At 46.8% G+C, this 11,970-nt stretch overlaps 1 protein-coding gene across 1 annotated transcript; it reads right to left on the reverse strand.

Moving 5' to 3' along the window:
• Positions 1-939: 939 nt before the first annotated feature.
• mios (missing oocyte, meiosis regulator, homolog) lies at positions 940-11,553 on the reverse strand. The gene is given in 12 exon segments (XM_079274551.1): positions 940-1,691; positions 2,445-2,574; positions 2,830-3,034; positions 4,096-4,248; positions 5,199-5,357; positions 5,510-5,575; positions 6,187-6,356; positions 8,193-8,447; positions 8,645-8,723; positions 9,467-10,012; positions 10,136-11,002; positions 11,514-11,553. Coding segments are annotated over 11 exon segments (2,673 nt in total). The 5' UTR covers positions 10,955-11,002; positions 11,514-11,553; the 3' UTR covers positions 940-1,600.
• Between the last annotated feature and the right edge of the window lie 417 nt (positions 11,554-11,970).

Genomic DNA, 11,970 nt, shown 5'->3' on the forward strand with positions numbered 1-11,970 from the left:
TTTCAGGCAAAAGCTGAAGACGGTACAGGCTAGAAAAACCCACGCCATCTGTGTCTATGAAACATAATGTAAAAATAAACCATGTCAACTTATGGAAAACACCCCCCATTCAGCAGAGCTCCAATTTGTCACTCGGAATTTATTTAAAAAGGCAAACACAAGAAACACTGAAGATTGAAATTCCAGCAACCCTGTATTTTTCGGGACGCTACACGGCTCGCCAATTTGTCAGCTCCACTCCAAAATAGTTCACAAAAGGTCAAGCAGGCCTGTAAGACACCTCCCACACCGGGAAGAGATCCTGGTGAAAGCAGCATACAGTAGCTCCTGTGCCCCCCCCCCCCCCAACCCTCCTCCTCCTCCCTCTCTCCTCCCTCCTCCATGACTAAGTGATTTAGCCAGCTCTGGTGCAGGCCGCCTCACTTTCAATGCCTCCCTAGGTTAGTGACAGAGCGGGGAGGGTGGCAGAGAAAGAGCGAAAAACCCATTTACAATGTGGTTACACACGGCCGCCCCCACCCCCCACCCCCCACCCACAGACGGCGCCCATCCTTGGATTGATGTGTGGTATGCAGTTTTTAGGGTTGCAATTTGGGCACCACAGAAAGGGAGAAAGAAAAAGAGAGGGCAAGTCTGTGTATGTCGGAGGGTGTAGAGAGAGGGGTGTGTGTGTGTGTGTGTGTGTGTGTGCAGGTCTGTTCTCTCGCCCTCTCTTTGAGTCAATAGTGTTCCGGCAGCTGAGGTTCTTTATGAGGGGAACAATCTGGAGGGTCTTGTCAGAGTGCCGAGCAGCTGCTGTTTTCTGGCGAGCTTCTTTCATGGACCACAGGCCTGGAGTGGGCCGGTGAATACAGACGCAACCCTCCCACCCTCCTCCTCACCACCACCCCCCCCCCCACCATGTCCAATTCCTCATCCACCCCTCTAACACTGGAAGCCCATCGCGCACAATGCCAAGATGAAGAGTGGCACAGAGGAACACGAAGAGAGCAAGAGTGTCGGTATTGTGCTAGACTCCGCTCCCATCACCCGGGGTACCACCCCCCCCCCCAAAAAAAATGCTTTCATGAGGTATGTGAAGATCCTTTCGTAAGACAAACACAGGACGTTAAATAGCGTGTTAAAACACAAGCCCGGAAATTATACAGCTCGCACACATATTGGCACCTGTGATCGCATCTTTACAACCTGACGCGTGAGAGGACATCTGATTTGTTCTTTGTTAACAGGTCACAATACAACTAGAAGCCTGATTCAGGTTAGATTGTAAGAGGCTGATTAAAGCGCTTGTATTTCTCCTGAGTGGGATTTACATTAGCAGAGCAGCACGTTTGCATTGGCTCCCTTTTCCGTCATTGATTCAGTTAGTAAAGTCAGGAACACACACCGTCTCCGTTATAACATTACGTTCACTGGACTATAACTTCAACAGTATGTCGCTCTATTCAAGCAGCCACTTCAGAGGAACACTGCCGGCGCCCTTCGTCCATCGCCCTGTCGTTGTGGTCGTTGTCGTCGTGGGGCGGGTGCAGCAGTGAACCCGCACCGGTCGGCTTCTGGCTGGTCGTTTGGCTTCACTTTCCCGACAAGCGTCTCCTGTTTAGCTGCTGTCTGAAGGCACCAGGTTCCCCGTGGTGTCCAGCTGCATGCATTTACACGTGCAAGCAGACACTGGGCACTCTGTGTGGTCTCTGCAATGGACACATGAACGGTAGAGGAATTAACAGGAGACAATACAGAAGTTTGTACATCGTGGCTGAAAGAAGACAGAAGGGCCGTTGCAGGTCAGTGTACCATCTGTTCATTGAAATAAAAGAGTTTTTTCCTGATGCAAAAAACAGTTTGAAGGAATATGGCTTGAATCTCTGTATTTTCTTTACACTTTAGTCAACTGGAAATAAAATGAAGCAAAAAGGGTTTTGCCACCGGAAAATGATTTCTACTCTACTTTGCTTTTGTCAGTGATCGATAACTACAGGCTACTGTTTAAGGAAAACATGACTAGCTTTACACTCAAAGAGGGTAAAGCTAGTCATGTTTTTATGTTATTTATTTCTACGGTGCTTTTTGTCTGTGGTAGATAACTTTAGGCTACGTGGTTCCTCAAAGAGAATCTTTAACAGGATCCCAACATGGATTTAACAATGTTACATCTACCTTTATATTCAAGTGACAGGTATCTCAGAGTATCGGTGACTTTTTATACATCAGTAGAATGACTTTTGCCTTCCACGATTACTGCAGTGAGAGAGAGATGACGTGTCCACATCTGGTTAAATAACTCATCTCACGTCTGATCCTTTTGCTATTAGCTCGAGATATCTTTGACGACAGTCCCATTTAGTACTGATTGATGTTGGATTTCTTCCAACGAACAGAAGGTACACGGACCACAGCAGGAACCACGTATCCACACATGTGGCAGCATCCAGTGAGCGTCCCACCTGAACCAGCTGAGCATGTGGCCGGCGTGGCCGCCGTGTCGACAGTTGTGACACCAGGTGAACCAGTTGTTGAACTGAGCGAGTTTGTTCTCCCTCGTCAAGTCCACCTTCTCATCCGACTTCCCTGTTCCTGCCAGAAAGGATTTATCCACAAGTCAATATTAGCAATCAATAAAATTTGACTATGTCGACGTTGGTGTGAGCGACGTCGCGGCAATAAAAAGAAACTGGATTTTTCACTGAACATCCGGGAGCAACTGCCTCTAAATGCAGATCAAAGTGCACACGATCTCCTCCTGCGAATGCTCGGTTATAAACACTTAACGCTGCTCCAAGATGCCGGCATGAGCATCGGTCTACACACTCCACACACAGGCCAGCTTACCTGGGCAATTAGAAACAGGCGTGCCCATGTTCATGAGGCAGAGGGCACAACGTGGCAGTGGTTTCCTGCAGCCGGGGCAGCTGGTGGCTTTCGACTTGGTGGGCGAGCCGCTGACGCCGTACTGGCTGAAGCCGCGGCCCTGGTGGGGCATCGCCGAGCAGCTGTAGGAGATGGACTTGCCGCAGAAGTTGCAGCTCACGAACACCTGCCGCACGAGAACAAGCGCAAAGGTCGGTCGATAAGGGGCCGGCGAACATGAAGGTAAAACCAACAAGCACGCGCCCGCCAGCTGTCTGATTTTCACTTCGAGGGGAGAAGGAGATAAGCGCGAGATAACGCTGCAATAATCCAATGTGCTCAACTGGGAATATTGGAATGTCAGCGGTGCAGGTGGTGCCGAGGTTTGCCTGCAGCACCAGCGTACTCATAATCATTTTTAAAAGGATCTGAAGTACAGTATAGTATCTGGAACAGAGAAAACTACCAAGGACTGCTCACGAGAACACAGGTTTTCATGACAAGAATTGGAGAGCAGCAGCGCTGTGGGTGTTACGAGCTTGGCACAAACTGCCTGTGCTGCAATAAACGGCTCAAGCGTCACGATATCAACGGCTGCAAACAAACAAGACGGACCGCTATGAGTTTGCCAGAGCCCTCTCACATTACAGTCAGGTTATTTTAACCACATAACCAGGAACCTATAACGATCAAATACAAGTATTTATGGCTACAGTTTACAATCAGTCATCAACAATTAATCTCTATCTTGTTTTTGGTTGTTTACTCTGTCGATAATTTCCCAGAGCCAAAGAGGACGTCTTAAAAATTCCTTGTTTTGTTCGACTAACACTCGAAAGCACACAAAAACAGCAAATCCTCAAATTCGAGAAGCCAGCAAATGTTTAAGATTTTCCATGAATATAAATATATATACAATTATCAAAACTGTCATTTGTTGTCAGTGAATATTGAAAGGGGGACCTCTTTAACTGTTGCACCAACGAACGGCATGCTGGGTAGGGAGCGCTCGCTAAAATGACTCTTACACCACAGAACGGCATGCTGGGTAGGGAGCGCTCGCTAAAATATCGACTCTTACAGCACAGAACGGCATGCTGGGTAAAGCACGCTCTCCGTCGCTCACCACAATATTAACTATTACACTGCCGAACTGCATGCTGGGTACAACTTGCTCTCAGGCACTGCACTGGTCCCTAAAACGATGAACATGATTCTGAACACGTCCCCCCCCCAGATGTGCGTTACCTGGGCCAGGGGTTTGGAGCTCGGGTCCATCTTGCCTCTGTGGATGTCAAACTCGGCCCGTTTGTGCCAGAATCTCCAAGCATCCAACAGGTTGCGGTAGCTTTCGATCCAGCATTGGACTCGAGGGTCCTTCAACACGTCCCCCGGGGAGCCCTGGTGGAATGTCGTCATTTCTTAGCGTTATTTCACAGCATCACTTGAGTTCATTGCACTGGGAAGCAGGTCAGGTCAGGTCAGGTCACAGAAAGGCTCCTACAAGTCTCACCCTTCCTGCCTCCTCCTGCACCCTTCCCTGTGGTGGTAACACAGGTGGTGGATGACTTGTACCCTGCAGTACTCGATTCACAAGCAGGTTAGGACAGGAAAAAAAGAAATAAACGCAAACAGAGCGGTTCTACCGCATGTCAAATATGTTACAGACCTGTTCCACTGCTTTAAACTCTGAACTGTTCTTTATAGGAACAGGTGCAGGAGAGAAAACAGCTCTTGCTTGCTTCACATTGTTATTGTAGTTAAGAATAACAGCCGTGACCTTTAAGGAACGAAGAGGCACGTTTTAGCGTGTGTGCCTTTGTGATTTCTCTCAGGGTGCGATCAGACTGACGGTTTCTTTTGTTTTCCTTCGTTGCACTTTTGTGTTTAGTTCATTCAGGTTAATCATTGAACCTTTTATTTCGGGGTCACTTACTGTAACATGCTGCACTTTCAACCTGAAGGTTGCAGTTTGCATGACACATGGTCGAGGGGTTGGCAATTTTTTCTAACATTCGTCAAAAGGAGGGAAACTGTAGGTTTTTTTTTTTTAGGTCTAATTCATTTAAGAGTAAAACGTATTTTTAAAACAATTTTAGCATCGTATCTGAGGCCAGGAAATGACTCAAACACCCAAACGTAATACAGTTGTGTAGCACAGAGACAGATTGACCCCAAACAATAAACAGTGGCCGGCTTCATTTCTAGATGTTGTGCCTCCTCGTCTCCTCGATCCTCCGACTCGTCACTTTTAATCTCCTAAAATGCATCTCGAGGAGCCAGAGGAGCTATAAGCGAGGACACAAAAACAAAAAGACCAACTTGCATACATTTAGTCTGGGTTTGTGTACCTTCAGCATGCAGAAACTGGCGGTCTGGACATCTCCGGTGCGGTCCACGAAGCTCTCCATGAGGTCCACGCCATCTTTAGTCAAACCCGTCAGCAGGATGCCCTCCAGGTTGCCCGCCTCCTTCATCTCGTTGGTCAGTTTGTCGATGTATCGAGGCAGCTGCAGCCGGATACCCCCGAGACATTTACAAATACATCACAAATCAGAGAAGAACGTGACATTATCATGCTTATTTAAAGTAATTCATTAGGAAATGGGGTTAAAGGATGCGACATATGGGTAACTATCGTGTGTTGTTTGTGTTGCGTTACCTGTGCGTCGCTGAGAAACATGCAGGCAAAGGCAACGCGGTCCCGCACAGCAACACTGCTCTCAAACTGAAACACAGACAAAGATCTTTCAACTTCTCTCGTCATTTCAAATGCGGATTTCTGCGTCACGATTTAACGGGAGAAATGCTTCAATTGACATCGAGCAGCTTGCGTCCAGTACATCGCATGTGTCTCCATATACTAATACCGTTGCCTGTAACGTTAAAATCTCAGACGCAGTTCTGCAGGAAACTATTTGACACACAATCAGTTCTAAAAGCCGAGAGCGTCACAGCGACTGACGAAATGTTCTGATTGTGGAGGCATCCCCTTTTGACCAGGAAGTCTAAAGAGATAAATGAATGCGATGGCAGCAGGTGGCCAAAATCTGCCGAGGGAAGGAAAAAAGCACAAGCGTACACTCAGTGTGCTGGGAACATTTTCTGTGAGGTGTTTTATGACTTGAAACACATCTCTTCCTGTTATTTTTCCATGAAACCCCACTGCGGTATTAACTACCTATTCGGCACGCTGTTGTAGAATATGTAAGACTTTTCATGAAGTTGGAACAAAACAGCGACTGTTCAGAGAGAAAAGAGTGCCAATTTAAACACTTTCCTATTTGCTAAACTCCCAACAGAGCTATGACGGTTCCTTGATCGTGAGAGATTCAATACCAGCACGCCGTCGTAGGCTCCGGGCTCGCTGGTGAGAAAGGCAAACATGACGCAGAGGTAGGGGTTCTTCAGCTGCAGCCTCAGAGAGCTGCACATCTCCCTCCACAGGGAGGACTTCTCGTCGGTGTAGCCTGACAGCGCCATGGCAACCACGTTCAGGTTCAGGTCACCTGGGAATAAGGAGGCAGACACGCGGGTTCATTCACTTGGTGCAAAGCCTTCACTGTGAGCGCAGCGCTGCGGTGGAGCTTCCGACTGAGCGAATTGTTCACGGTGACTTGTGGCTCGATGAAGATAAGTTCGGAGAATCAGGAATTCATTTGAAAGTGTGTTGTATGGTCAGCTCACATCGAAAACAACTTCATCACTCTTTGTTCATGCTGCGTCTTTCATCAGAGAGTAGAATTCAAAACTAAATGAAATAGACATTCACAAAAAAGCTAAATTAAAGCCGTATATTTACGTACATCCCTTATTTTCCCCAGAGGGAAAGCAGACATGTCGTCGGTGCATTGTTTAACATGAAACATGGTCTACGATTTATTTGGATTAGAAAGTCGATAACACTCCCATGTCTGCACGCTAAATAAGAAGCTACAGGCAGCAGCCAGTTAGCTTAGCATAAAGACAGGACGAAGGGAGAAACAGCTAGCCTGGTTCTGTCCAAAAAAAACAACTTACAAGCATATCGAAAGCACAATAATGTATGAGCTTTAGAGGTGCTGGTAGGAGGAGCCTTTAAAAGCTGGTTCACCAGGTTTAGCTTGAAGATAAGATAAGTGTCTCGCTGTAAACTCTGGGCAAGAAAGTGAATAAGTGAATTTTCCCCAAAACGTTGAACTATTCCTTTAACACTAAAATTGTAAATGTTGTGCAAAAACGTTGAGTAAAAGTAAGAAAGGTCGTTTCCAGTGGGCCAGCAGGTTATCACCTTATTAGATAAATGTTTGTTTATAAGTGTGCAGATGTGAACCAGTTCTTAAAGTCAAAGCTGCCGTTTGAGAAGAAGCCCGTTCAGATGTCTCTGCTGACACACCTCATCGAACGATTCACCCTCCAGTCATGTTCACAAAACACTCCTCAGCCGAAAACATCTGACCTACATTGGTGGAATTTTTTAAGTCACGACATACGCAAACAACGGCTTTCTCTCTCCGTGTGTGTTAATCCTCAGTGTGAACAGCGCTGCAGGATGAGTGTTGTGTGGAAAACAAGGATCTCCTGCTGTTACATTTTTTTAATTCCTTCAGACCTTAACTTCATTTGCTGAGCGACTGTGAAGGGAAAGAAGAAACGTAGCACACGTAGACGTCAACTCTGTTCACCGGGAGGCTAGTATTATATTTAACACATTCATGAGCAGTTTTTAAACGCGCTCCAGACCGGACACGACATAGCTTTATAAAGAGCGCTTACATCATTTCCTGTTGAAGCAGCGTGACATTACAGAGCACACGATGCAGAGGCAGACCACTCTGCAGAGTGCAAATCAATAGATCTCAGTAAGAGAGAACAACGCTGGTTTAAAGTTATCTAATTGGAGTTTTCACTGCTTCTGCTTTATTATGAACCACCACATGATTTTATTTTGCCAAAAAAAAAAAGTAAAACACATTAAATCTGAAACAATTCAATGAATCAATATGTTGATGGACAAAGAGTCGCTGAAGTTGTTTTTCAAGCATAAATGTTTGTTGGTTCTGATTGTCAAAGTACGAATGTGTTGCTTTTCTTGGTCTCACATTAAAACAAGCACAAACTTGCAATAACTGCGCACGCACGCGCACACACACGCGCACACACACGCACACACACACACACACACACACACACACGAGTGTTCTTCACTGTTTCCTGGTGTTTTATAGACCAAACTATTTCCGATTAACCAAGAAAATAACCTGCAGATTAAACGTTGGTGAAAATAATCGCTCAGCTTTGGTTTGGCCAGAAACATTCTTCCTTCCAGTCAACACTCGGCTACACCTGCAAATACACCCACTCACCCTTCTCAGCGGTGGCTCCCTTGTTGAGGATCTGGATGGCCCGGCGGATGTCCAGGTTGAACAGAGCCACGGCGGCCGCCCGCTCCCACTCGCGCTCGTGCTCCAGCGACCGCAGGAATATCTCCACGTCGATGTCGGGACCTCGGTTGATCCAGCCGCAGAGCCGCAGGGCGAGGCAGCGCTCCTCGCTGTGGTACCGCGGAACATCGGTCTGCCGGTCCGAACCGCTCCAGCACCTGCGGCTCTCTGTTGTGCCTGGGGGAACCAGGCAGACATACACAGTGTATTCAATGAGCCCATTTCCCCAATTATGCAATCTAGTATCAATGTAGGATAACGAATAAAAACCAATACTGTTACTGTCTAACCACGGTCTGATTCTTCCTCACAAAAAGTATTTCCTCATGTTTAATGTTCAGGTGGTTCAGACGATCAGGGTATCGGTGACTTACCTGAGCTGGTCTTCACAATGTTCTTGATACCGGAGTAGACCACCGACTGTTTGTTCCCCTGCAGCTTCAGCTCCGTGTCCTCTGCACACAGCTTCATATGTGATGCTTTTATAGGAAAGGTAACTCGTTTCGCAGTTCGAGGAACACAGTGACAGCACACAACAGATCAGGGGTGCTTCAGAACCACGAGTACGACAGAACTTCATCACGTTACTCACATTCAAACGGGACCAAAGTAGAATAAAAGCTAAACTGCTGCTGAATAGCAGCAGGTCCTGCTGGTCCTGTTATCTGTTTTTGTGTGCACTTTATTCCATATCCTATATTACATATCTTATTGTACATTTCAAATATGTTTCTATTTCCTGCACTGTGCTGACTGTTTTTGATAGTTAAATGTTATTTGATCGTTAAATGTTATTTTGATAGTTAAATGTTGTTGTTTGTTGTTGAATGTTATGCACCTTCCACCACGACAAATTCCTTGCAGGTGAAAACTTGCTTGGCAATAAACGGTTCTGATTCTGATTCTGAATCCAAGAAATCCAAAAAAGGATGTTTTCACCACCAATCGTCATCGGGGTTGTCTCGTTTTTAGTTTCTAGTTGTACACCATCTAAATAAAAATATTTTGTACTCAAGAGGAAACTTCTATACAGTGACTTCAATAATATTGACTTGCATGAACAAATGTATTTAGAGATTAAGGATAATGATACTATACATGTCTACCAAAGGCATAAAGACTGCTCTGCACATGTGACCAGTTAGCTGTGAAGAAGGAGCGATAAAACTCCAGGAAAGAAGGATGAGTGAAGCACAACGATTAAACGTAGAGTGAGCTGTGTGTGTTTCCTCCTCTTCATCAAAAAGGATATAAAACAGATCATACCACAGACACTTGAGCTGGGAATCGTTCCCTCCCGCCAGCAGGTGGTTCCTCCACACCAGGGCGGTATCGTGGCCGTACCTGGACTGAGCCCTCTGCCTCATCTTGGTGGCGATGTCTTTCTCAATGGCGCTCTGCACCCCTTCACCTCCGTCCTCCGCGCAGTCGTACAGGTGTCTGCCGCACGCCCACATGAGCGAGGTGGTGGAGCTCCAGGCGAGCGAGATGCGTTCGAACACGGTGAAGTCGGTCATGACCCGGTTGGCCGCCGACACCACCACCATGCGGTTCTGAGAGGACGGGTGCCAAGCGAAGCTGCCGATCTGGCTCTCACAGGGCTGCACGCTCCGCTCAATGATGGTGGGCTCCGTCTCGTCGCCGATGGGCGTGGGGGTGTGCTGCATGTCGTACAGGCGGATGATGTTGCTGTCGCGTGTCAGCGTGGCCAGCAGGCCGTTACGAGTTGGACACCAAGCCACCTGAAATGAAGATGGAAATCATTGTGTTATTAAACGGCAACTTTCTGCTTTTGAAATCGACAAAAAAAAAAACTTAAACTGGACAGAGCTTGAACATTTTGCTCATCTCAAACGGCATCATACCTTACTGAGCGGCTTAGGCTGCTCGGTGAGCGTGAGCACCGGCTTCTCAAACTTCCTCAGGTCCCAGATGGCCACCTGACCCTCATAGAAAGAGGCCACACGGTCATGGACGTGTGGGTCGACCGTCACCCCCTGGATGGCCTTAGTGTTGACAAACGTTTTCTGGCTCGTGTTCCTCAGGTCAAATATTGCGAGGTTGCGGTGCATGCCCGCCAACAGCAGCTTTGGGTCGCGGAGCAGCCAGCAGAGGGACAGGCAAGCATCGTTCTGGCCCAACTCGTACAACGGCTTGGTCACCACTGTGCTCGAGTCCAAATCCACAGATGACAGGCGGATCTTCTCAGAGGCGACACTGGCCTCTGGGGAAAACTTACTGCTGATGTCCCATATGAGGACAGAGAAGTCTGCTCTGTGCTTGTCCAACCCGGCGGCCAGCAAGTTGCTGTCCACCGGGTTCCAGGCTAAAGTGTTGCACTGCCGGGCGTGCTTGGGCACAAACTCTTTCCCCACCAGCTCTTTATAGGTGGAGTTGTGGCTCTGACCCAGGCTGGTGAGCACCACTCTGCCATTAGCTTGGCCCACCGCGAGCAAACACTCTGGCTCGTGCTTTGGGTACCAGGCCACACATTTCATGTAAGGGGTGTCAGAGTTGATGGCTAGTAGATTAGCAGCAGTTTTTTCGGAGAGCGGCAGGGTGCCAGCCTTGGTTTCTGAGCTGCCCACGGATCCAATGCGATACAGTCCCAGCTCAGAGTCACAGATCACATAGCGGTCCGGGTGGTGGGGGGACCACAGGATGTCCGGCTTGGAGCCACTCATGATTCAGAGGCAGCTAGAAGGATCTCAACGAAATCTGCCTTCTCCAACCTGGAATATGGACAGATTGGCAAATAAATTAGCATATAAACAAATACGAGTGATATTGGCAAAAAAAACAAAAAGGTTGACCAAAACACAAGAATGACAAATCCCATAAACATGATGACGCGACCTTAAAGTGAAGACTAGCTAAACGTTTCATGTAAAACTAAAGATGATTTAAAAGCAAAAAAGTTAGCAACCTGATGCTAACTAGCTAATCGGCAACGTATTTGTTTTGAGATAAAAGAGCCACGTGAAGTAAACGATGCAGTTAATCGACTACGTGACAAAGTTAAAACTAAAGTCCAAAGTTTGTTGACACGCCAATTCAACGAAGCTAATGCTAACGAGTGAAGGACAAGCTATAATAAAACCGTTTAGCGAGCGCGGATTTAGCTAACGGTCGAAAACATCATCTATGACGTCACGATATGAGCTTTTAATATGAACTAATATTAGTTATTGATGCTGTGTTACTTACTAACATGCAGAGAGTTTAAACGAGCGGGTGAATTACGGTTTGGCGTGCACATGTCGGTCAGGAACATTCCGAGCTCCTGAATGTTGTGTGTTACACCAAAACATGTCCGTGAGGTTGGGAACGTTAGATACTCTAAGGTTCCGGTTAGGCGCGGTTATGCGTGCAGTTCACCACCAGAGGGCGCCGTAACCAAAGTATGTGAAAATACAGATACAGAAATTCAAAACCCACTACATCTAGATATTTTAGATAATCGATTAAGATTTAGCAGATTAATTGAACATATTCTTCTCGGAAGGTAATCAATGTACACAGAGTTGTGCTCGCATTTTACAAGTAGTCTCCTATAAGTAATTTCTGCACTGTACATGAAATCATACATCTGGTTTTCGCATTAGTGGGCGGAAAGTGGAAAAGTAAAATAATCTCATTTGGGACTTTTACGCAGAGCATCCAAAAAATCTCCATGTGCAACTTCCCAAAATACAAAGCA

This window comes from Melanostigma gelatinosum (assembly GCF_949748355.1).
Source record: "Melanostigma gelatinosum genome assembly, chromosome: 9".
Taxonomy (NCBI): domain Eukaryota; kingdom Metazoa; phylum Chordata; class Actinopteri; order Perciformes; family Zoarcidae; genus Melanostigma; species Melanostigma gelatinosum.